Below are 26,873 nucleotides of genomic sequence, written 5' to 3'. Positions count from 1 at the left end.
CCCGGCCGTCTGGAGAGAGCAGTGAAGCAAAGAAGACGGATGCCAGCGAAGAAGATAGCTGCCTCCTGGAATCCTCGCTGGCAGGAGCAGCGCAGGAACCCAGACCGGCGATCTGTATTCCCCCATTCCCTCTATCTCCCTCTTTTCCTGTTTCTGTTAAGAAATGTAAAGCATATTATATTGCTTGCCACAGCTTGCTCTGTACTTAGCCAATTATCATGTGTTCAATTAGTGCACTGTAGGTAGTTAATAAATGCTTGAACTTGGAGACTTGTTGTCCGCTCCAATTGGGGATTTGCGAATCTGAGTCACTTGTCCCCCTCGTCGGAGCGGGACGTGACATCCAGCTTCTCTAGATGATGAACCTGGTGGGCTGGGCCAGGTAACCTTCCCTGATACAGAGCCTGCGATTACTTTCAAAAGTACGATTCAGTTCCAGCCAAAGTGAGAAAGATTAAGCTTTACTTCCAATCATTGTGCTCTAGGCAATGGATGAAGAACAGTCCTATCTACATACACGTTTGGTGTTGTTATTTCTACTCTGATGATTCAAAACAGCTCTGATATTATTTCACATAAACCAGTCCCTAATAGTACGAAATCATTAAATTGTTACTTAGATATGCTTCCCAGTAAAACGCCCCTTGAAGGGGCCTCTGAACCTTTTAACATCCAGAAAGAGGAAATCAAGTCTTTGGAAGATAGAGAAGTAGGATAGGGACTTCAGCAAGAAGACTGGTCTGTACAGAAACCACTCTGCAACTAAACAGCTAAAGGACTTGTCCAGATCAATGACCTCAGGCCCTTGGTACATGTCCAGCACTCATCCTTTTTTGGAAGCTGCTTTTAGGCACATGAGGAGAAATCTCACCAGAGACAGGAAATTAAGGTTGGGGTATCTGAGAACTCTTCCCAGCTGCATTCCTTCTGTCACATCTTTTTTCCTCTTTGATTACTTTCCTTTAGTGGTTGGTCAGCTTTCCTACTAGGAAGCATATTTTTATTTTCCTTTGTATAGGCTCCCTGCGTAGCCAAAAGTATGGCTACAAGCACTCAGTTAGTGCCCTGCATAAAAGATCAAGCTGCTGGTTACAAGATCAACCGTTTCACTTGTCATAACAACCTATTCTGATTTTACAGCAATCAATAGTCAACCGGGTCAGTAAGAAGCTTTCCATTAACCTTAATATCCTGGGGTTTGTTAGCCTGAGCTTTTATCTTCAGCAGTGCTACAGCAGTGGTATTTATTAAAACTTAGCAAAAAGAATTGCTGTTATTGATATGTGAGGCTAGTTGCATCTCTAACATGCTGGCATGGTGCCATTAATTTACAAGACAGCAGAATAGAGTGGCAATACATAAAGATGAAATTCCGATTAGAAGGACGTACTCCGATTTCTGAATACCCCTACAATGACTGTGACATTTATTCACAACAGCCTATCTCCAAGAAAGACAGAGATATTTATTTTATATCCCAGTTTATAAAATGCTGTTTTTTACATCCAATGTAAGACACAGTGGGAGTGTTGTTGGTGATATAATAGGATAGTTGGCTCCTTTTCTATCATGATAAAATCTTCCCTATGAAAAGAGTAGGGATGACAGTTTCAGAACCATTGTAAAGCAGAAGAGAAGGGTGAATGGTCAAAGAGGCATTACTATTTTAATTTATGAGTTTTCCTTGCCAGCCTACTATCCAAGCAATTCTCATGCAACAACTTTCTGTCCTGCTACCAGTGAGACCCAGGACAATGTTAATTCAGTTTCAGAGAGATGTAGTCTGGGAAGGGTGGGGTTTAAGATGACACTGAGAACACATCAGGCAGCAGGAAACGGGATCAAGATTCTCTGAGTTCAGTGCCAGAATTCCCCAGACATCCCTTCAGTGCATCAAGTGACCAACCCAAGCTTACATGGCTTTTTTGGCTAATGGGATTTGTGAATGACTGGCCCATTAGCTGAAACGGTCAAGGACCACAACAGAATGGGAGGAAGGATGAGCAGATGGAACACTCATCCAAGCGGCTCTACCACAAGCTCTGCTGAACTTCAGCAAATTGCTTGGACACTTGGTGCATCCATCTCCAATATGTTAACTGGAGAGTTTCAATAATGCCAAATGCCAGGTGTTTCACTTTGGCCACAACCCCTAGCAGTGCTACAGGCTTGGGGAGGAGTGGCTGGAGAGCTGCCAGTCAGAGAGGGACCTGGGGGTGTTGACTGACAGCTGGCTGAACACGAGCCAGCAGTGTGCCCAGGTGGCCAAGAAGGCCAATGGCATCCTGGCTTGTGTCAGCAATAGCGTGGCCAGCAGGGACAGGAAAGGGATCTGACCCCTGTACTCGGCACTGGTGAGGCTGCACCTCGGTGACTGCGTTCAGTTTTGGGCCCCTCACTACAAAAAGGCCATTGAAGGAATTAAGCATGTCCAGAGAAGGGCAACGGAGCTGGGGCAGGGTCTGGAGCACAGGTCTGATAGGGAGCGGCTGGGGGAACTGGGGGGTTTAGTCTGGAGAAGAGGAGGATGAGGGGAGACCTCATCAACCTCTACAGCTCCCTGAAAGGAGGGTGCAGAGAGGGGGGATGAGTCTCTTGAGCCAAGGAACTAGGGATAGGGCAAGAGGTAATGGCCTCAAGTTGCACCAGGGAAGGTTTAGACTGGATATTAAGAAGCATTTCTTTCCAGAAGGGGCTGTTGGGCATTGGAATGGGCTGCCCAGGGCAGGAGGGAGTCCTCATCCCTGGAGGGGTTGAAGAGTCGGGTTGACCCAGCGCTGAGGGATCTGGTGGAGTTGGAAATGGTCAGTGTGAGGTTCATGGTTGGACTGGGTGATCCGCAAGGTCTTTTCCAACCTAGCTGATTCGGTGATTCTGTGAAATGGGTAACTCTGAACCTACCTTTCAAGGGTCTACTGAAGCAGTGAGCTGAAGATTGTGAGACTGTTCACTGTTCACAGAAGTGTTTGGGAGAATCCAAGATAATCTTCAGGTAAAACTCCCGAAAGTTGAAAAAGCCCGTCTTTTATCTGGATATGGACCTGTAGCCTCTTTGTATTGTTCCAGTCCTTTAAACTGGCAGACAAAGATTTGAATAAGGTCAAGGATGTTCCCTGAAGAAACTCCAAGTTTGTCAGGAAGCAGCAAAAGGGAAGCTGCTATTTGGCTCCAGAGGACCTCTCCTCTACCTCAGAATAAAAGAAGCAGAATTTTTTTTATTAGGCTGGTGCTGGATGGCAAGAAAATACAATTTATTTTCTTTTTAGAGGAGAAGTCCCTTTTGTTACCTGGTGGCAATAGGAAAGAGAGAAGAGCCTTGTCAAATGAAAACACGCATAAGATATTTCACAATCCCACAAAAACATCAGAGACTCCTAACATTCAGCACTGACATCCTGCTTTGGGAGCTCAGAGAGCTGCTCAGACATTAGCTAATTACATTTGGCACAATCATCTCATCTTACATGCAGGCAGACACATTAGGTCACATGCTTGGCTGGTATAAAGTTTTTATTTCAGCAGCATGGTTCATGCACTCCAGCTGAGGACAAGCCCTTTTGTTTCCATTTCTTAAATTTAAGAAAAACCATAGCTTCTATCTGCAGTTCCATATAGTGAGGAGGACAAAGATGAAGATTTCACTTTGCGTAACCACAGTTCAACCAGGATCTCCCAAGCTGCTAAATTAAGATTTCTTTTTGTTTGCCACAGGGTAACACAGCAACACTGACACTGAAAACTTGACTCCGACTATGGTGAAATGGTCCCAAAAGAACAGCAGAATTTGTGTTTCTCAAAACCCGTGGAGGGCTGGAAGGAAGTTAGAAGAAAAGGGAGCATACAGTAAACAGAGTTGAGATCTCACAGGTCAGAAGGAGACCTCATCTGGCTCATCTGGCAGAAGCAATGCCACCAATTTACTCAGTTCTACAGAGTTTTGGAGGGAAGTTTGCCACTAGATTTTGAGGTGAAGTGAAAAGAAAGCACCGATAGGGGAAAATAAGGCTTCACTACCTGTGCAAATGATACCTTATCACCACCACATACAGAATGAGAAAAGTGGGAGCGCAACAGAACTTTAAAAGCTTACTTTTATCTGATGGCTGTAAATCAAAGTAATCTGTGCTCTTGGATCTTTTCCTTGAAAAACATTTATCGCTTGATAATGAGGAAGGGACAAAATAAGGCCATTAATCAGTGATGTATTGCACATCAGTGGTCATTGTTCTCACCTGGACCCTACGATGGCGTTGTTCCCCCTTACTGCACCGGACAGAACAACGGCATTTCTCCCCACTGGGTCCTCTGGAAGCTTTGACAGGCAGGTAAGCAGCTCATTGAGATCATCAGCTTAGAAGGTCACTGGGTCACTGATTCCATCACCCAGCAATTGTAACCCACCATGAAATACACAGTTAAGCCCAGACAGGTTCACAAAGGTCATGTATCGATCACTGTCGACGAGTTCAGGGGGGTCAACTCTACTGTCTTACCCAGCAGAGTAATGGCAAACACATGCTAAGGTAATCAGGGCAAAACATACCTTCAGGTGAAAATCTGGGAAATGCATTTAAGGATGCTTGGTTTTTCAATACTGATTTTAATTAAGCAAGAATTAATCCATAACCACAGAATAACTACAGGATAAACTCAATAAAACATCTGAATTACAAAAAAGAATTAATGCAAAAAAAACCTGTCTTAAAGATTACAACTACCCTGTTCTTGGGATATTTTTTATAAAGGAGAGCTAAAATGAAGAGCAGAGACAATGCTATTTAGATATGGAAATCAGTACATCTGTACTGAGTTATTATACTGTAGGTATTGTCTGAAGAAATGACATGACCCGTGATGAGAAACTCGGTCTTCATCATGCATGGTTGGATGAGACTAAAATCTGGCAATGTGTCCAAGAGATCAGACAGGAAGGAGCAATAGTATTTAGCTTTTATTTTCTATGGCTGACTACAGCCACGGGAGCACTATAGAGGGACAAACTTCACAGCTGTGCAAGAGTGGTCAGTGGGACCTCCCAAAGTTAACCCCCCTTCCCTCGTCTTCCTTGGGGCAGATCTCAACAGGCAGTAGTTTTCTGCTTGAAGACAGCTGTAGCTAGAAATCCATCTCATCTTGGATTAAAAGGTGGAGGACTGTGCACTGAGGGGGGCTACTCTTGTCTGAAACCACTTGCTGAAATCCTCTTCTGGCATCTGGACAATACTTTCACGTACAAACTGAAAGAGAAAAAGGTTCTTTCCTGAGCTTTTGATTCATGTGTAAGAGACATAACATGTGGGAAAATTTGACCATTGTGACAACAGAACAAATGTAATGGCTTTCTGCAGACAGTATAGTGCTTCGTATCACCAAAATATTTTTAATGCAACTTGCAGAACTGCTGGATATGCTCTAAAATGAATTAAAAGGAAAACTCTACAGTCTTTATTACAATTTATATTCTGAATCATTCCAAGTCAAGCCTTTGTATTTTAAACTTGCAGCTGTCTTCTACCTACTATTGCAGTACATACATTAAAACAACTCAAAGTGAGAACTTAATCTGGAATCTCTGTCAGTATCAGCCAGTTCATATTCAGTGATGCTCTTCTAGCTCCTAAAATGCAACAGTTTCCTTTATCTGTTCCAGTCAGAAGGAGCACCAAACTCCTCCTTCCTCTGTGGCGTGCTTTGAAAGACATAAATAAATAGATAGGAGATCCAGCTATGCTCACATGTTTTTTCTATATTACTATTGCACTGTGAGGGATCAAAATGCAGAGGTAACCAAATGTAAACACAAAAAAAATGGGTCTAAAACCGGCAAGCAACAGAGACTTACATATTGAACGTTAAGGCAAGGCTGCCTCTCTGGTTAGTGACTGTGCAAATTAGAGCACAAGACAAAAAGGCTATTTTTATAAGTCATCAAGAAAATACAGGTAACTTGACCTCGACATGTTGGGTCCTAAAACCTTTGCCTTTGTAAGGCACGATTAACACTCAATATATGTAAGACACAAAGTAACCTGCTGCCTCTCAGAATTTCTGTTGGTCTTGTAGCTTAGGGGAAGTAACTGTGATGAGAATAAAAACCACAAGGTGGCACCATTGCCATTTTTTCTAAGTTAGTGACAGGGTTAGACTACACACTGGTATGCATTCTATGTATATTCTCTTCCCTTTCTTGTGTCCTTCCTCTTCTGCCAATTGCTTCTAGAACAAGAGCTGAGCCCAACTTAAGATCTTGAAAAGCAGATCCTTTTTTTTTTTTTTAATGTTGCTGAAGCAAAACAAAGATATCTGCAGAGTTCCTGGATCAGTGGTGTAATACTTGAACAGTTCATGGATGTAACTGCTGGGAATCACAGGCCTTTTCAGGGCACAAGAAGTTAATGTTTCTCTTCAAGTGTCCTAACAATTTATGACAGATGCCACTTTTACTGTGGCAGTAAATAAATCAACAATGACATAATAATAAAATTATACAGATTAATAATCCAATACTTGTCATAATGTCTTTCATCTGAGGAGTTCAAAGTGCCTTGTAAAAGGTGAATGGTAGCATCTTCATTTAGTGATGTCCTAAATTATTTCCTCTGGTAACTTTCCACTGCATGAATTTCACCCATAGGTGCCTGCTCTCCCCACCCTCATCACACAGAGAATCAAGAACTAAACTCATCTCACCTCCACAGCTGCAGCAACTTCTGGAGAACAGAGCTCCCACACTTGTAGATTAGCCAGAGCCTTAAGAAAGGTGTCTGGATGAATTTTCAAGTCAGGACTCTTGCCATATTTTTCCAGTTTCTTTAAAATTTTCTGTACATAATGGTCACTCTTCACAGACTCTGGGAGTCTGGCAAGCAATACAGGAAACCTTTAGCAAAAGAGGAACAGCAATAAAAGAGAAGCCATGGGAACAAATGCATATCTGATTAATAACTCTGGGTTTGCCTGGCATTTCTGCCACTTCACCACCTCCATAACTTCCACAGAAAAAACGGCTCTTTGGGGAATGCAATACTCAGTGTAATTCTGAGTGAATAATGAGAAAGAGCTTTACTTTATTGGACTTGTGCACCAATTCCCTCTGCAGAGCATTGAAATAGATGCTTCTTCATTGTTCATTTAAATTTTGAATGACAAACTTGGGTATGAAAGGAAATAATAAAATCCTAACAAATGTTTCCATTTTACTACAGATTTGTCCTCTTCATCTTTTCTCTATTTATTTTGTTTAGGCTCTACGGATTTTCCAGTGCAATCAGTGCCTGATCTGATACACTTTCTGATTCTCTTTACTATCCCTATTCCCTGTGCTATCATCATTCTCCTCTCTCTATGTGCTGACATAAATCTCCCCGATGTAAGTGCACTGTAACATGCAGTCTTTACCATTTCACTCTGAATACAGAGATTCAGAAGAATTACATATTACAATAAAAATAAAATTACTGTGAAAAGACTGCTTTTTTTTTTTTCTAATGTTCTGTATAAATTCTGCAGTGCTGCTTTGACAGTCCTGGAGACTAATGTTCCAAACCTTTCTCTATCATGCATGGCTGGGGTGTGCTGTGGCTTTCATTACAGAGGGCTGAGGCAAAACATCAGCAGGAAGAGCTGCCTCCCTCCAGTTTAGGATGCATGTTACCAGGACAGCAGGAAAGGGGTGAGGAATTTCCTCTTTAAACTGGTAAAAAGGGAAAGATCTAGGTTCTCATCTTCCCTATGGCCAGTTCTACACTCAGCATACCCTGCTGGTATGTGCATGGCCAACTCCTTATTATCACTGACTAGATAACCCAGGTTACCATAACCGTGTCACACACAAGCCGTTTATAACCCATCCATGCACTACGGTACTTTATTTCAGAAACGAGGCTATGTTTAGTGTACTTACATTGCACCATTCATATTTTATATTATTTTTGGGTTTTCGCACTTCATGAAAGAGATAAGACAACTCGACTGACAGCACATACTAGTAAAGTGTTCCTACTGTGACTCAGCTTTCTTGGCAAGGCAGCGTTTGCAAGAATATGGGAAAAAACAGCCCTATTGTAATGAAACAAGAGGTATGGTGAAAGCCATTTCTCTGTCATGACTTGTGTCTCCACAAGGGGGTTGACCAGCCTTGTCAGAGAATTCCCTCTTCATATCCCTCATGGATAGCACCCTGCAGAAGGGGCCTGGCCTAGGAAGCTGTACTCATCCAGCTATGCTGGCAGTCAAAGCAAGACAGCCTCCTCACTGCGGAAGCACGATTTTCATATGAAGGAACAGTGGACTTTTAGTACTATTCTTACACTGGAGGAAAAGTAAAAAGCCATATTATAATACACAAATTAAGGCCTCTTCTAGAGGGATTTATAAGTATAAAAGCAAAACCACATCCACTCTAGTTTCAGGGCTTATTTACATGCCAGATCTTAAATTTGGGAGAAAGCAGGAGCATGTATGTTTGAAAGCTAAAACCAGACTTCTGCTAGATAGGCCAAGACTAGGTTTATTCATTAATGCATGACTGATGTGTTCCTAATGTGTCCTAGGCTACCTGCATTTTGGACCTGAGATTAGAAATGGACTTTCTGTTAACTCAAATTATGAAGGACAGAAGGCTTACTAGCAAAGAGAGCAGGCTGAAAAAAACAAACCAACCAGCATTCCATGCAAGTTTGCATACTCTATAATCCCAAATCCAAGGAGGTCTCATGGACAGGGCTATAGGGGACACACTTGCTGCAGTATTCTGGTAGGCTATTCCTAGTGTGTATCTGGAAGTTGATCGCTGGATACAGCTAATATCCTTTCCAGCATAAACTACTAGTAATCTGCAGATCTGCTGTACTAGGAAGCGTTTAGGTGATTACTTGCTCTCGTAAGCGTCACAGTATCATCCATATGCAGTTCAAACACTGGCAGGGAAACATTTTTCTTAACATAGATGGACAGGTAAGTCAAAGTCTCCTTTGCCATCAGTTTTAGTACTGTGAATGTTCAGTTCATTAAGAAGCTGTGAATCTAACCCGTGTACATTTATGCAGTCTCTCCCATCTGCAGGGTACAGTGTGTTTTACACACTTCCTGGTGGAATACGTCTCCTATAAAGCTGCACACTGGGGAGGGCATACAAACGCAAGGACTGAGTGCTTTTTTGCTCAATGTCACTGGAAAGGAACTCATCACTATCCCCTTCTTTACCATTTCCAATTAACCTATTTGCTGAGCAGGCTGAGATCTGCTCCTAGAGATCATATCTGTATTTTTGTTGCTACCAGTTTGAAAAGCCTGAATTTGCAGCAACTGATTCAATGGTTTTTAGGGATTCTTGGCTTTGGGGAGAAAAAAGGAAAAGAAAAAAAGCTTTCTGTACTAAAGACAGAACTCTGAGATGCTGGCCACCTCATCTGAACTGAGGATTTCTGTGCTTCCTTACCAATTTAGTCTACCTTCATCATGTTCTCTTTCAGATCTTGTGCTCAGCCGTCTTATTCTTTCCATGTCTCTTCTGAAATACTTCAATTGTTTCAAAGCTTCATATTTTTGATAACATCGGTCTTCCTGCCTCCTACAAAAAAACCTTAAAAGTTAAAGCTGTGTTTTAAACATTAACATACTTCTGCATAGTTAACTGGGAAGATAACTAAGGAAGGCAGAAAACAATGAATGTGAAGAACACATTCTATGTTCAGTCTGTGGACACTAATAAAAATTTTTGGTTTTGCAGTGTTTTGTATACATTAATATTTCTATAAACATATTAAATGTTTATGTTTTATATTAACTCTAGGCTGGAGGTAAGAAATGAATTTCTGAATCAAAACATTTAATCTAAAATTCAACCTCCACTATCAGGTATCCACTGCTTAAAACTAAACAGAATACTGTACAGTGATTTAGAGCAAAATATTACTTAAAATGCAACAGAAGAGAGGTGAAATATAGAGTGACCTGAGCTCAAATTCTGACCCAGAGACTGGACTCATGTATGCATTCCTACAAAAAGTACTACTAGGTTTTAACAAAAATAAACATCTGCTTTTCTTCCCAATAAATTACTTATACTGTATCCGGCTAAACTGATGCTTCATCTCCAAATGGTGATCAAACAGAATATACTTGTGTGGCTGTATGGAGAATGGTAAAATAGCTGCACGTAATAAGTTTCCATCTGACTTGTCCTCCCATACTGTAGGATGCTGGAATGATTAGTTCCTTATGCAGCCACAGCAGCTACTCAGGGAAGAAAACAAGGACCCAGATCCTTGGAGACAAAAAAAAAAAAAAATCTAAGTATGAAATGGAACAGAAGAATGGAAAGAAGAAGGAAGAGGGGAAAAGAAAACTGTGCCTATGAAACCCTTCAGAACAGCCATGTGGAGAAGGATATCGGGTCTGATGCTTACTGAGACAAAAGAATTTGCACAATCATAGGTGAATGTTTCTGAGTAAAGGAAAAGGATGGCAGGCTTCAGCTGGTCAACAAGGTAGAAGTGTCACTAATCTGGGAAAAGGTGTTAAGAGAGGACACTGAGAAGAGTCAAAGTAATGTTGAAGAACAAAACAGTGATCTCTGATCTAAAAACACAAGACAGTCATGCAGATTGTATGTAGACTGAATCTATTCTTCTGTCTTTGGGTGAAAAGGACTAGGATGTCCAACGTAAATATATCCAATGTTTTTAGCAAAAGTATTTCCAGAAAAGTAATTCAGAAATATCTCAAAACACTGCTGTAAATATTTAACCTGTAATATATTTTCTGTACACAGACAGTTATAAAATTTTCTATCATCATCCCTGTATTCTTATTTTAATGTCAATCCATACAAATGCATCTTTAAAAGGCCTGAAGACAAGTCCTAAATCTGGTCAGAAGCAAGGCGTGTAGTGTTTTAAAGAGTATACAGAAAACAGACTCTTCCTACCTCTCAAGGGTCACTAGGGTATCATGTAAACGACAAGCTGCTTCTTCACGTACTGCTGTGAACTTTTGTCTCATATCAGCACGCAAGTTAGATTTGCTTTTAATGAAAGAGCCGATATGGCACCTGCAACTAAAATAACACAGAAAATCAGAATTAATATCTTGTGGCAATCATTTGTGGTAAGCACCTGTGTTGCTCAGAACATATAGCGATGTGAGCCCATATAAATTCTGAGATCTCCTCGTTCTCAGTAACAATCCAAACTTAAAATAATTTACTTTTTTTTTGGTTTAAATCCCAATTTACAAAAGGTTTTGATTAATACAAAAAATTGTAAATAATATTAAATTTGGATTTTTATAGTCACATCCTTCCAGAAAAGTGCCTTTTCATTGCGCTGAAATGTACTAAATGTGCTGCAAGGTTTCACTGGCCTGCTGTGGTCTTATGTAATAAAATGCTCCCCGACATCTGCACACCAAATTCTTTTCACACAGAGCTGAGTTTATACAGATTTGTACCCTTACCCCTGCCTTCTGGGCCTCTGCTTCCTTGAGAGTATACTCTCTTGGTCCTTAACGAATGGCATGTTTACTCTGTAGTTCTTCTGAGCCACTGGCAACAAGCTAAGACATGACAAGGTTTAAAATAGTGTACAGAATGCTTTCTTCAGAATGTGAAAAATTCTACAGGTGCTGATAAAACATTCTTAATATTATAGACTTGCTGGAGCTATCTGGGTACAAGTTTTATTTCTCTTGACCTCAACTCAAGGGGAAAAAATGCTTCAGCGAAGTCTAATTGTAAGAATGGTTTGTCATATTGAGCTTATAGCTGTGGAAACTACCACTGAACTGAGGAATGAGGGAACACATCTAATGTAAGCTTAGCTGGAAACGTTGTAGAGAGACTACTGAAAAATGCAATGGTAGAAACAGAAACAATTCTACAGGAGTAAGATAGAACATCGCTTTTTCTACAAAGCTGCTGGAGCATAAGATCTATTCTGTTTGCAAAAACAAGACCCAAGGGGTATTTTCCAGAGAATACATACTGCTTTCACAGCAGTAAAATGGGCTATTCTGCCACCCACACCAAAACATGTAAACATCATCTGAATTTACTGAATGCTGGATTCAGTTGTTCAGAGGAAAAAAAAAAAAAAAAGAAGAAAAAAAAAAGCATAAGCGCTGTCCCAAGGAGTTGCTTCTCCTAGTCATTCAGAAACCATCAGGCAACGTACCGCTGCAATCCAATCTTCTTAACCACATCCTCTTGTTTATGGACATCTTTTGACACCTCTTCACGTGTTATCTGGGTGACTTTCTGTAGGGCTGATAAAAAAAGTTCTGTAAAAACATGTGAACTCAATAGTGCTTTCCTCTCTTCCTTGCAGAGAGGATGCCATATATGCTGGCCTGAATGAGACATCCTAAAGAGACCTGATACTTAGTATTTCAAAAAGTTAAAGTTTCCTCTAAAAAAACCCAGCTGTTTTAAGAGGTTTCAAGATACCCAAATACAAATGCACCCAATTCATTAATTACTTTTGAAAACATAAGCTATGTTCTTTCAGCTGCAAAAAAACAAACTGATCAAGTAGGAGATACTAAATATTTTTTATATTACATGCCTGTAAGAATAGTGTATTAGAAAAAAAGCTAGATTTGAACAATCTATGCAGAAAGTCCATTTTCAGTTCCTGTACTGTGTTGTTAGCATTCTACTGGCATAACTGTCAAGTCTTCTGAATTTCTAAGTCTACTGTATCAGTTTGCCATTCTCCTTTTAAATGTCATGCAGAATTTAACATCAACAGGTATCTAATTACCTCTCTCTGTCTCCTTATCAGTGTCCACTAAAACTTAAGATGTGTCCTCAAGTAGCCCTTCATTGGCTGTAGTTTCACAATGATCCAGATCTCTCTCACTAATAACACTCTCTCTTCTCTCTGCCTTCCACTGTCATGTGAATGCTTATATTCTCCTCTCCCCTGAATACCTGGAAAGCCAATTTAGCTCACTGTTTTCCTTCAAATTCACATCTTTGTTTCCATTCCCACTGCTGTTTCAGTCCTGCTTTGATGCCAGACCCCTAGAGAGACACGGAGACGGCCATCTTCTCTGTGTTATTCCCTCCAATCACTCATGCAGTAAAACAACTGTCACACTTGTTATTAAAAAATCCCAGTGTTAGCTGTCAAATTTTAAGTTATACTCTGAGGTGCTCAATATGTCCTACATGATAATAATTGACATTTTACTGAGCACTCAACACCTTGAAGTTGTAATATCCAAATTCAAAAGCTCCTTTTCATACTTTTTTGGGAAACATCGCATATAGTATAATAGAAGATGACTGCTGGATGTTGACTATGTTAAATAGCAGCACAAACTATTTCTACTTGTTAAAAGTACAGATTTGAATATTATACCGTGAATTTATAAATGTAAGACTTGGATGGAACAAGTTGCTTGGCATCAGCTAATGGGCTAAGATTTTAGGAACCGTACTTATAATGAAGATCCTCTAATAGCTGTGGCCAGGTGAGTTTCAAGAGTGCCAAGGTCCCAGTTGGAAATTCCCAAGTTCTAGCACTGACTGGTTCTAATGACGGCTCCACTGTGCCCCTTACTAGTCTCAAAGCATAAGCCTGTAAGATGCTGGCTACAACACTGAACCTTCTAGAGCTCTAGAGCTGAGGAGCAGTTTGAACGCAAATGCTGACCCCCACAGGGTCTGGAACCTGATGTCAACACAGGCAAGGAGCCTCTGCTAGAACTAAGGATGCACTCAACTCTCATCTGCTCTCAGCATGCAGCACCAGAACCCTTTTTAGAAGAACACAGTCCTTTTCTATTTATGTTTACCATCTGGACAGATTGAGTAGCTGGATATCTGAAACCCATCTACTCCACAGATAACGGTGCTTTGGGGGAAGGGGGCTATGCTAAGCAGTGGCTGCGTTTGATGTTTTCTCCAAGATCAGTTGAGCTGTCTACAGCCAGTCCTGAAAGCAGACCTGTTGGCAGATTTGGGAGGGAGATGACAGGAAGCAAACCAGGGTTAGTACCACAAAGACAGAGCTTCTCTTTTTGGCTGATCAACATAAACAGAGGGCACCTCTCTGCCCTCCATTTTGTAGCATTAGAACCTGTTCCAATTCTCCATCTGGAGAAACTGGGAGAACAAACACTCAAGCTTGTCCATATTCATAATTTTTGAAATATTAACCTCCACAGCCATGAACTAGTCAGACGTTAATTAGAAAAGAGAAAAACAGCAAAGAAGAATGTAGTGATTTCACTTGACCTTGATTTCTATGCCTTAGTAAATCATCTGTGAAATGGGGTACTAATATTCAGACAATGATCAATCCCAAAGAAAAGCCCCAAATTCAGGTGCAAGTTTTATAATGAAGACTCTTTGCAGAAATATTTATACCTCCCCTTTAAAATTATGTGTTTGACCGAATTAAAAGCTAAACTGCTGGCTAGAAAGCTTTGGAGATAAAATCCAGTTAGTGTTTAATCTCTGATACAGGTCTCACATTTTACTTCATAGTGTGAAGAAAATCTATGTCATTTGAACTGATATGCATACACACATTCTTCATTACACAATAACCATGAAAAATTAGGTTTATATTTAGTACATTTAGATCCCATAGTCTCTGCCTGTACAAAAAGAGATTTTTTTTTAAAATGTGATGAAGGAAGCAACCTTAGAACACAAATCTGCTTTATAAAACCTTTGACTGCTTAGGTGGGGACTGAATGATAAATGAGACTACCTCAGCAGTGACCCGTTGTTACACCACAGCTGCAAGGACTGGAGTTTCCACATTTACCTTTGCCAACATGATGTAACATTTAAACTTTTGGACTAGTACAGGTCCTCACTCAGCAAACAGCACTGAAAAATCAAATTTGTATAAGCACAGATTCTACAGCAGCAGTCCCCAAACTACAGAATTTAAATTACAGTTCGATAAAAGGCTTTATATTGAGTTATGACTTCTTTCCTTTAAAGAAATCTTTCTGTAAGATTCACACTCAGCTGTATCTGCTCATTAGCTGCCTATTACAGAACCTCCTTCTCACTTCTGAAATATATACATATATATATATGGATGTGTGTGTGTTAGGGTTGTGTGTGCTCTCAAAGTCATGTCTGTATGGGTTACATGAAGCTTTGTGAATTTGGGGTATAAGGCTACAGGGCATTTCTGATTTGTCCATGAAGCATCCTATAATCAGAATTCTGGATTAAAGATGATTCTAGCAGCTTCCCAGTTCATTATAGAATTCAACCTTTGCTACAGAGCAGCCTTGCAGAAACTAACTTCCATATATTTTAGAGCTAGGAACATAATGCTTGAGGGGACCAGACTGGTAACTCAGGCCAGTCCCCTGAAGTCACAGGCAATCATGGGATAGCTGTTGCTCCAAAGGGTACACTGAACAACCTTCCCATACCTCACACATATCACAAGAGATTTCCTTATGTCTCACAGCAAACGGAGGCTCCCCAGCTGTTACAGCTCTCAGTGTTATTTTCAAATCTCATCTCAGGCACAAACCAATTGTTCACCTACATCTGTAAACAAATTGCTTGCAATTATAGCTTGGAATTCTCCGCTACTCCCATTCCTGTCAGAGGAAGGTCATCCCTCTGTGCTCAGCACCATGGGAAGCAGCAGCTGGGCAGGTAGCATATGATATTGGCCCAAGCTTCCCCACACATCCATCCAGCTTCTGTCTGACCCAGAGAACATGTCCATTCCTTTACAGTTAAGAGCAATTAATTGTTTTTTCTTCTATTCATTTAAATTGCTTTTGGACTTGACCATACTTCCAGCAATATATTGTAGCAAAGAATTTCTGAGTTTAATCATGCATTGCATGAAAACACTTCCCATTACTTTAAATTTTCTGTCAGATAATTTCATTTGGTGTGCCATAAATCTGGTGTCAAGGGAACCTGTGAATAACCACTCTCTAATCACTTCTTTCCATGCACTTCATGATGTTACAGAGATCTGTCATAACATTGTATTCAGCTGTTTCTTTTCTGTACGGAAGAGCCCTAGTCTATTTAATAGGTTCTCATCTGGAAGCTCTTCTATGTCTTTAATGTATCTCACCACTTTTTTGCCATCAAACTTTACTACTTCTGATACCAGCCTGAGTTGGAAGGAACGGAACTGAACCGAAGCAGCACACACAAGACATCTGTATTTTTGCACTGTGTTTTCTGCTTTGTCTTCTACTTCATTGTTAGGGTTCTTCTTGCCTTTTTGAGAGCTACTGAACATTCACAGAAGATTCCCAAATGACTCCAAGAGCTCCTTCCTGAGTGGTAATTTAAGAGTCTAGCAGGGCATGATGTCAGCCTAATAATGATGACATAAATATCAGTTGAAAGGTGATTATCTGTACTAAATGCTAGCATGCTTTTTTGGTCCAGCTTTACTTAGAAGGAAGAGAAAAGACTTAAGATTACCTAGCTTTGTACTGAAATGCATTGCAGAGCTAACAGATAAACTATTCTGTCAGGTCTATCAAGCACAGGTAATCACTGATGGATGAGTAGGAAGAATAGAGAGGAAGAAACCCCTAAGTTAAACAGAACCCCCTAAATTAGACAGATACATATTCAGTGAATCAGTTGGTTATGGCAGAGAACATTTTCACTGTCTTCACCACCTGCTGACCTTATAGATGTGGATGACAGTCTAATTATACAACTACTGTAACTGAATATTAATTAAAACCCTTTACTTAATAGTCACAAGGGATTATATTGTCTTCGAACCAATTCGCTAATAGGGAGGGCAGAGAGAGTCTTGTACAAAGTTCCCTATGCCTCAAGAGAAATACACTGGTACATCTTGCAGTGTCTTTGACACAGGTTCTCACTAGTAACACCAAACACAAATCCATTTTATATTGGCAGTCAAGAAAAGTGACTTACATGGGAAAAGAGGTGGTTGTTCTTTAGCTTGTGCTGACTTACTCAATGAAGCTACGTTAACCTTGATGTTGTCTTCAGAGCAAAGTACAGTGGAAGTTTCACTGCCACGAGGGGTTTGACCACGGGGAGATGACTGACTGCTAAGCTGAGAGATATGAGGAGTAGATATCTTGTTTATCTTCCTGCTCAGTGGATTGTATCGTGCTTTCCAAGCCCATTTCTGCAAATAGAAGAAAAAAGTTAATAGAATGAAGGGGTTTTCTACAGTGATTTGACAACAAAGAATCATATTTCTGTAACTAATTCAAATATTAGATCCTTCTGGTCCTCATGTAACCTCACCCTCACAGATTTTTCTCTAGTGACTTCAAACAAGCTATTGATTTCTTGGGTAGGACCTCCTCCATTTTGTTATCTTTCTTCAATACTCCTCTGCTATAGCATTAATGCCAACAGATTGAGGTAATGCGTAAACAAGTGCCACCGAAACTGTAGAGAGGGTTGCTAATAGAGCAACCTTCTCATGTACAGGAAAGTATAGGTCAAAGTGGTTTGATAAATGTTTGGGTCTCCTCCCACCACCCAGTAACTTGGCAAATGAATTTCATGTGTCAGGAATGTAAAACTGAGTCTGAAAGCAGACTGAATTCTGCAGGTTTGATAATCAGACCAATATGTATTTTTATAAAGCAAGTGCCCCTGCAGGAACCCAATATTTCCACTAGAAGTTTCATATCAAATATGAAAAGCAGTCCAAGTAATATTACCGTAAATGACAGAAAGGAAATTGTCATTATTCAGGGAGGAAAAAGATAAAAGCCTCAGCAATGTAAATGCTAAAAGACACATCAAGACTGACATGCACTTCTTCTGCTCATGTTCATTTGGACCTGATTTTAGAGAATTGGTAAGACTGTATGGAAAAAACAGAAAGCCTCATATTTAGAAACAACTCTGTTATTTATCTGACTTGCTAACTTTCCCTCTGTTTGCTAACAGCAGGAAGAATATTTGCATAAACCCCACGATCTTTGTCTTTTAAAAGTTTCACAACTTGCACTGCTTATTCCCCATAATCATAATCTTCTATTGAATCACTTTAATTATTATGTCATGAGAGTATGAGCTGCAGGTGTTGACAAATAACAAGAGCAAATAGCCTGCATGTAACAACAGCTCATATTTCTAAGAGTGCCTCACCTGTGGTTCTAAAAGCAGTTTACAGAATTTGTTTAATTTAGCCTTATAGAAGGCAAAGCAAGGAACTAAAAGCTTAAGCAAACTGCTGAAGATCAAAATATAAGATATGCTATAGAGTGAGAAACCCACTGGTTCTTTATTGAGTTCTCGTGGTTATACTCCCAAGCATCATTCATTTCCCCTTCATTTTCCTCCAGTTGCTTCAGCAGTTTCAAAAAGAAAAGTTTTTCTGAGGTTTCAGAAAGATAGTAAAACAGTTACCAAGTGTTAAAGATAATTTTATAACGTTTCATTTCCTCTCAGGTATTGATTTTATTTTTCTTCTAAAAGGCTTTCATCCAAACTGCTTGTTTTCTCCTTTCTTTGGCTTTGCTTTGAATGTGGCAAGTGTATCTGATTTCTTTAAAGGCCTCAGCATTTGGCATTTGTTTCCAAATTTATCTTTAAATTTTGTGTAAAAGGCAACCAAACAAATACTGACTAGAACTTACTAGAATAAGGTCTCCAGGCTACCAGTCCAAAATCTCCACGTGACTGAAAGAGACCTATTTGTGTGAACAAGTACTACTACAGGACTCTGGGTCATAAAAAAGGGGGCAAATGCAAACAAGAGGCTAGTTATGTTTTAGCTGAATATTGAATTCTTCCCACACCAGTACTTATCACTAAGACCAAGCTACAGCTTCAATCAGCTACGTGCTGCTCCTCCTATTACCTAGTATCAAATTGTTTTACTTCAAAACGTAGACACACAAGTACTCTGCAGTCACAGAGCATAAAACATGGTTTCACAGAGTTCAACTAGGCAACAAAACAAATGCTTGAAAAGTTGTGATTAGGTCCTAAGGAAGAAAGTTACCTTTGTGTTTGTAATAAACAGCTCCCACATGTATGTTGCTAACTTTTTCTCCTCAGTTTCTTTTACTGTTTTTTTCCAACCACCAGGGTCCCTAAGTGAAAACAATTTAATTAGTTTTCTATTTTGAGAATCTTGCTTTTATTATAAGTTCTTTTAAGAAATGCAATAAATGGAGTGTAAATGGTGGCTGACTGCTACTATGATGTGTATCTTTGCCTAAAAGAAATGGAAAGGGAAAGACAGTGCAAGGTGTATAAGCCATGACTAAGTTACAGTCACAAGTGAAGAACCACCTAAAGAAAGCACAGTCATTTTACAAACTATGATGCATGCACTGGACCAGATTATGCTCTCAGCTTCCTCTGAGCAAGTACTGAAGAATTTTGTCCAGTATAGCAAGATGTTATGGATAGAAATGACAAACAGGTTCACATGAGTTTGATTTTTCAGTGCTGTTGGCTGAATAAGGACCTGTACTAGTCTAAAAGTTTAAATGTTGTATCATGTTGGCAAAGGTAAATGTGGAAGCTGCAGTCCTTGCAGCTGTGGCGTAACAGGTCACTGCTGAGGGTAGTCTCATTTATCATTCAGTCCCCATCAAATCAAAGGTTTTACAGAGCAGATCAGTGTTCTAAGGTTGCTTTCCTTAACCACACTGAAAAAAAAAATATCTCTTTTTGTGCAGAGACTGTATGATCTAAAGATAAGCTTAATTTTTCCATGGATACGGTGTAATGAAGAACGTGTGTATGCAGATCAGTTCAAATGACACTGAGGGAGAGGACTGGTGGTTAAAGACAGCAACAGTGAGCAGAAAGTAGTATACAACAAGAGACTGCACTACTTCAGAACCTGGAAATTAATCAAGACCTTTATGCATTTATGCTCTGCTGTCAGACTGTATCCATGAGACTTGCTGACAAACTGTTTCTTTTATCCCAGTCTATTGGTTTGTCCTCATATGTAAAGGGGTGAAAAACCCATCCACAATACCTACTGGACTGATTTATCTCCTCCAATTTATCAGTTTAATTCTATATAATGCTACTATGCCACCTCTGTTATACATAGGCACAATTTGACAGAGAATATACAGAGAAAAAGAACAGATTTGAAGAGCTCTGCACTGCAAATCACAGCATAAACCATTCAGTGTTTTACCAAACACTCATGAATAACTTAAAATATATGTTATGTCAACATGATTATATTAACTAAAATGTTGGGAACTTAAATTAATATTTACTTTTAACAGTATAAAAGTGCAGCAGCAATGCATCTTTTACAAATACCCGTCACTGTCATACAAAATTGATAGAATAAAACCAGCTACTAAATATCATTTAATAGCTGGCTTTGTTCTGTAATTATAACGTCTATGGAATTCCTGTTGAGTTGACTGGGATAACCCTCCAAGGGAAGGCTATGGAAATATACATACATCTATTACTACATGGATTTAATTTGCATAATTATTAGCCAGAAGAGAAAAAGGAAAGAAAACACAACTAAATTTGGCTGGCATAGCTTGGTATTTTCTCCTACGGTTCTGCAACTTGCAAGAAGAGAACCATGCTGTGCTACTGATTTGACTGTACAACTCCATGCTGACTGCATGGGGACAAAGTGGATGCAAAATTTCTTTATGTTGCATGCCACAGAATTAACAACATTTCACTCAAAATAGTTATTACTTTAAAGAATAGGAACAATCACATATAGAGGACAGAAGATCCCAAACTCCTCATCCCATCTACTGTCATGCATTGCAGACATACCTTGGATTCCAGCAGGTTAATATGGAATGCATCGAACTGTTGGATTCAAGAGTCAAAGCTTCCAAAAGCCAGTGTATGGCACACAGTTGTCGGAAAAGATGTTCACTGAAAAGAAGGGAAACAAATGTGTATACTAAAAAGTCAGGGAAACAGTCAAACTGCCATCATGTTGGCTGAAATAGATACATCTAAGCATTTCCACAGCAGATTGTTTTTATTGTCGCAGTGAATCCTAGACACCTCTCAAGGTTTTTTCAATGTTGATACATAACTCTGATTCCTGAAAGCATATTTTTGGATATGAAATTTTCAAGGGACTTATTTTGGTGACGTGCTCAGTGCTTTCATACCTATGAGGGTTCCAGCATTTATCCCTTTATGGTAGGGATGCTTATGGGTTTTGGATTCTACAGTAGCTTTTAAGTTTGCATTTTTGAAAAAGCAGTGTGTGAGTTTAAAATGTTGGACCCATCTTCTTCTGAACTAAGATTATCTTTGGCATCTTAGCTTATTCCACATGCAAATGTAAATAAAGACACTTCTGGTGAGCAATTGGGTTAATGGACATAGAACACAATAGATAGTGAGTATTAGTGACTAATACAAAATATATAAATGTGTACATGGTACAGGTACTGTCTTCTCCCTCTCTCTTTTGTAGGACTACTTTTTTTAACTAGGAAAATTCTAATTTTGAGAGCCTTTCCTGAAAATGAGCATAATCTTGAAAGCTGTACCTCATAAGCAAAATTTTACACAACTTAGTGCTGAGTCAAGATCAGCAAGGCAAATGATGTGCGTTTGTGTACATATGCACATACAAACTTTTCAGTAACCCATTAGGGTTCAATCATTTCGAGTTAGAATTGAATGGTTGCTGTAAGGACAGACTATTTCACCTTAAACTCCTGAATTTCTCAGTATACAGCTAGAGCTGCTGTTCAGCTGGTAAAAATGTATGTGCTATGGGTCTGTGTTGCTGTGAATTTAGCTTACGTTCTACCAATGAAAACAGCACATAAGTCTGCCTTCAAATATACCTTTTTGCTCCAGGGGGGCTTGGAATCAAGACACTGGTATAAACTGGAGTGAAAGACCAGGTCATCTTTTTTTTCTTCTTCCCTGACTTCCTCAGGGGGTTGTCTTCTATAAGAGAAGAACTGTGGCAAAGAACAAATACTGAAGTTAAAAAAAGAGTATGTGAAATGAAGACATTGCCAATAAGACTGTTTATTGTGTTCACATCACCACACTCCCTATTCTCCTCCTCACATTAAAAAAAATCCCACGTAGGTGTATTCCTAAATTGTTAATTACTGCATTTATTATCATTTATTAATATTATAAACCTGATATTTATGTTTACCAGGATATATAATTATTACTTCTAATATGTTTACAGTGCTTTATAATTTATAATTATAGTATTATTTGTATTTACATATTTATACTACTTATTATTAGTAGTAATTAAGCATTTATGTGAAATCAAATTTGGGAGCAGGCAAAAACCCACGAGTGATTTGTTTGAGAACAGATGCTGAGATACTGCTTACATTCCATTACACTTGTTTTCTGTTGGTATCATGCCAATGGCATCAGTGGGATTATATACACAAGGCCAAAGTTTCAAGATGTGCCTATAAAATTCTGTTCAATTTTTCCTGGGTTAACATATTGTGTGCACAGAAAACAAAGAAGATTTAGTTGAAAAGATTCACCCCAATGTAAAAGAGTCTGGAGTACTGGCCAAACCAATGTAACAGAAAACTGAGCTCTTCACTGTCACAAGCCTGTCTGGCCATTTACACCCGTGCAAAGCATTTATAAAATGCTACCAAGCAAGAAAAGGAAAAGTTTACAGCTGTTTTTCCCAAATGTAAATAACTACCTGCACCTGGTGTTAGACAATGGAGATTCAAGATTAATAAGAGCAGTGAGATATTGTAGCCTGCGTATATCAATAGTACACAGAAGATAGGAGGTCCACACAATATAACATGAACATAAATTAGTATAAAACTGAAATGGTACTGGCCATTAAAAAAAAATACCTGAGAGGTTAACTGAGGTCTGAGTGGTGGGTGAGTCTTAAAGCTATATGCAGATTTCTTTAGCAGAGACTTCCTAGATGAATGCATCATTCTAGATTAACATTTCCCTTCTATATCTGAAGCAGTTTGGGGATGCCAGCTTACTGCTGCCTACTGTGAACTTACAAATAGTTGGACCAAGAGCTGAGGAGTGTGCCCCAATCATTCCACTGATACAAATTTTCTAAAGCAAAGCAGCAACTATAAATGGTACATACAATGCTGGCATCTCAGGACTACATTTACACAGAGATCAACATGTCTATTTTCTTCAGTTAATTAAGAAATGAATAAGCTTACATATTGTTTTATCTAACAAAGGAGATATTTAACAAAGATATAAGCTGGCAGGTGTTCCTGCTGTCCCAAAAGAAATTTCTTACACAAAACCACAAGAAGTGGTTTTCTTCATTCAGATAATCTTAGATAAATTGTAACTGCAAATTTGTACTTATTAGAGGTGATCGGGCATGAATTCCACAGACTTTGTGGTTCACAACAACATGTCTGTCTCGTCCTTCCTCAAATCACACTTCTGATTTTCTCTTCTCTGTAGCCCTAATGAACAGCAGAATGCCAGAACAGACAGTGGGACCACGGTATACACATTGACATGTTTGACGAGTCCATATTCCTGCTAATGAGGAATAACTAATATTTACTTCTACTTTGTCTACTCTTATGATAAGAAGCTGTTACCAAGTTAAGAGTACTGATACATTCAAACATTCAAAACAGTTGATAACACAGTTAAATGCTACAACAGCAGTAAAAAAGTCCCAGTCGAGGGACTAATACTTGCTGTTGTCTTACAGGGAAATAGAGGAAGCGAGGTGGGAAAGGCCTCCATTCAGCACTGTAATCTGTGCATATAGAACCATGCCATTTCACCCGCTGTGAACGACTGAAGCCAGACATCATCTGTTAAAAAGACACTTTGTGCCCCAAAATTTTAACACAGAGCTTTTCCTATTCCATGAGGTTCCTACTTTTTGAAGTCAGCACTGTGAAAGTTAGGAGTGAAGTAAGTTTCCACAACAGAAAACTACCTGTATTTTGCATCTAGGCTCTCCTGCCCTGACCCCCTTAACGTCTTTCCTACTGCAGACAAGCACAGGTATAGCAGCACACAACTGGAACTAACTTGAGCTGACAGTTCCTGCATGTGTGTAAATCACATGGGACACTTTGAATGAGTAAAGGCACACCTGTCAAAGCCACACATTTCTTGTTTCACATGTGCTTCACTGTGTACTCCCATACCACCCAACACACCCTGGAGTTGAGAAAATTCTCCATAAAACTCCTCAACCTGTTAAATCTAATGATTCCCCTATTAGAATTGTTGGCAGATGTTACAAGGTCTTTCCTCTAAAAATGAAGTTAAACTCTCAATTAATATTAGTTTTAATACTAGTGTTAAACATCACGTCGAAAATATTACAGTATACCAGGATTACACAATGAATTTTTGCTAGTGTAGATTTTGATGTTAGTCGTAAGAATTTTTAATAAATTTTTACAACCCGCACAAAATCTTGGTGCAGATGTAGAATTAAAGTGGCTTTGTCAGTATCCACCCACAAGCCTGGTATACTCTGCACTAGTAAAAGCTTTTTTACTGCTAGGAGAAGCTATACTTAACCGAAGATAATTTTGCCTATGTAGGTATATCTTCATAAAGGAAAGAGGAATGTCAAACCTTTTTAGGTCAGCCTTACTGAAGAAAGAAGCCTTTCCTTACAAGAGAAAATAAATTACTTCAATAATCTGAATGGTCACAATAATAAATGCAATGGTATATTTCACATCAGTAATAAGTTATCTGTCTGCAATAAGTGTGGATTAGCTGAGTTGTGGGCAGATAGAACAGTTACATATAAAAAAGAATAATATGCATGAAGTTTGCAGAAAGCTTTCAGGGAGGTTCTTGTGTATTAAACTCTTTTTTTTATTATTTTTTAATAAAATAATTTTGTTTACCTCAAATGTTCATGTAGCTTTCATTAACCTAGGATCAAAGTGTTTCATATTGCCATTTAAATAATTCAGTTGTAGGTGACTTAAGTAAGGAGAAAGTTTTAGATAATGCACACAGCAGAAGCTAACATTCCAGAATACTTTGACTCATACTCTATACTTTTTCTCCTTCCATAACACTATCACCCAGTAATACTGTATTCCTTTCACATCTTTTCTAGCTATTCGGCTAGTGACTGTTTAGAATGCTGGATATTAAATGTTACTCTAGTAAATATGACACTTTTCTATTCAGAAACTCTCAGCCCATCTATGCTACTTGTTTGCTGTTTGGTCTGGGTTTCATATTAACTGGAAAGATATTATTTCTTATTTTTTAATAATGGTTATATATTATCCCTCTTTATGACTAGGGTGTGACTGCGTCTCAGATGAGTCTGGAGACTGAGTTTTCCAACTTGAGAGTCAGTTCATGGCAAAAAGGTGAGTGAGAATCAGCTAGTACCTAGGAGTGACAAAAGCCACAACAAGCTGATGAGAAAAGCTGTTAGAAATGGGTAAGCTTTTGATGCCATGAAGTCTCCAGCTCTAGAACAGCTACTCTGTCCTGATGAGCAAGTATTTAATTATCACATAGTGAAGGTTGACAAATGGAAGACAACTACATTGTTGCTAGAGGCATTAGAGGTGCACTGAAAAGACCAGTGTGAGCCAAAGGACTGAAGACTACCTCATGATCAAATGGAGAGAAAACCTGAAGAAGGTAGTAATAGGTCTGAACTAGGGAAGAAACCCATTCTGCAAGCTAAGCCACTTACTCTGCTGAATGTATTTCTTTTTTATGCGCAATGCTGTCGTCCTACTGTGGGAACAAAAGCATTGCACAAACTCACCAGGTCTCTTTCCTTCTCAGAGAAGCAGTTCTGAGCTGTCTGTGGAAGCTGAGTTCCCTAACCTTCTGCCTACTGAATTTCTTCCTTTTTAAACAGCATCTGAAGCTGTTTCATTCTTCCATGCTTGCTAAGTTTACAGCTGCTCACCCCAAATTTTAAGCATTTTCTCTTTCTAGTTCACACAAGTAGTAATATTCTGCCTCAATACCAAGTAATAACAGAAATTGGAAATTGCTGGTTTTTAAAACCACTGCCCTCAGACCACCAAAAGCCCTCTGAGTTAACTTACGTGTTTATTTCTTCTTCTGACTCCTCTTCAGCAGAGGAGTATTTGGGTGGCTGGAACTCAGACCTCCATCTTGTGCCCTGAGCCTGCTGGGCTGCTTTCAGTGTGTTCTTCCTCTCCAGTGACTCCTGATGAAGTATATGAAAGTACTCTCCACCTTGCTTCACAGAATTGACGTGATGCCTGACAAAAATCATCACAAGTTGTCAGTGTACTAAAGACAAGCTTTCAAACTGACTGATTTCTCAGTTGCCCACCAACTTAATTTTTAACAGATTTCACATTCTTCTATATTCAAGAGTTCAACATTAGTATTTTCTTCTGCAGTATGATAACAAAGGACAACAATTCCCCAGTATAAGCTGGGAGATCTTTCCCTTATCTCTTTCAGCACCACACAGGTTAACTATTGGATGTCTTGAACTGCATCAGTTTGTCTACTACTTGATTTAAAAGCACCCTAATTCTAATTTATAGCAGCCAGTTCACCACTGGGCCCCTCACTGTCTTAAACTCAGCTGTCAAGAGCCTGACAGGCACTGCCCTGAAGCTACCTGTTAGCTGCTAAATTCCACTTTCTGTCAGAAGGCTGCATTGTTAGTAACAGGGAAGGTGCCAGTGAAGCCTGTGAGTGAGTTGAAGACAACAGGCAGGGTATTACTGCAAGAGAAGAAAATAAAGAAGAAACCATAATGCACTCCCTGTCGGATGACAACAGGGGTAAAAAGAAGTGAGCTAGGGCAGTGAAAGGGATATGGCACACAATTACTCTATAGCCTTTGATTAAAATGTTAGCAAGAATGTAGCAGCTGATCCAAGCCAGACAAGCATACTATCCAGGCATAGGACACATCCCTCTAAGTTAATGTGTTGCTGAC

The 26,873-nt window shown here is 39.3% G+C and overlaps 1 protein-coding gene across 6 annotated transcripts in view; it reads right to left on the bottom strand.

Moving 5' to 3' along the window:
- CCDC60 (coiled-coil domain containing 60) overlaps positions 1–26,873 on the bottom strand; it is an 81,495-nt gene that overhangs the window by 11,603 nt on the left and 43,019 nt on the right. For 5 of the 6 annotated variants that reach the window (XM_026860040.1, XM_026860043.1, XM_026860041.1 and 2 more), the window contains exons 4-15: positions 25,999–26,178; positions 21,784–21,903; positions 20,744–20,848; positions 18,966–19,056; positions 16,907–17,126; positions 12,174–12,264; positions 11,458–11,556; positions 10,931–11,059; positions 9,440–9,571; positions 6,691–6,880; positions 4,233–5,237; positions 2,902–3,184 (exon numbers count right to left, since the gene is read on the bottom strand). In XM_026860040.1, coding sequence (XP_026715841.1) covers positions 5,139–5,237; positions 6,691–6,880; positions 9,440–9,571; positions 10,931–11,059; positions 11,458–11,556; positions 12,174–12,264; positions 16,907–17,126; positions 18,966–19,056; positions 20,744–20,848; positions 21,784–21,903; positions 25,999–26,178 — 1,456 coding nt within the window. In that variant the 3' untranslated portion in view covers positions 2,902–3,184; positions 4,233–5,138. Of the gene's footprint in view, positions 1–2,901; positions 3,185–3,522; positions 5,238–6,690; positions 6,881–9,439; positions 9,572–10,930; positions 11,060–11,457; positions 11,557–12,173; positions 12,265–16,906; positions 17,127–18,965; positions 19,057–20,743; positions 20,849–21,783; positions 21,904–25,998; positions 26,179–26,873 lie in introns of those variants that run through there. The other variant, XM_026860042.1, reaches the window with a different exon arrangement.

Source organism: Athene cunicularia (genome assembly GCF_003259725.1).
Source record: "Athene cunicularia isolate RWA chromosome 15 unlocalized genomic scaffold, athCun1 chr15_part1, whole genome shotgun sequence".
In the NCBI taxonomy this organism is placed as follows: Eukaryota; Metazoa; Chordata; class Aves; order Strigiformes; family Strigidae; genus Athene; species Athene cunicularia.
Note: the sequence above shows the minus strand (reverse complement) of the source record. Positions and strands in the feature narration are given on the sequence as shown.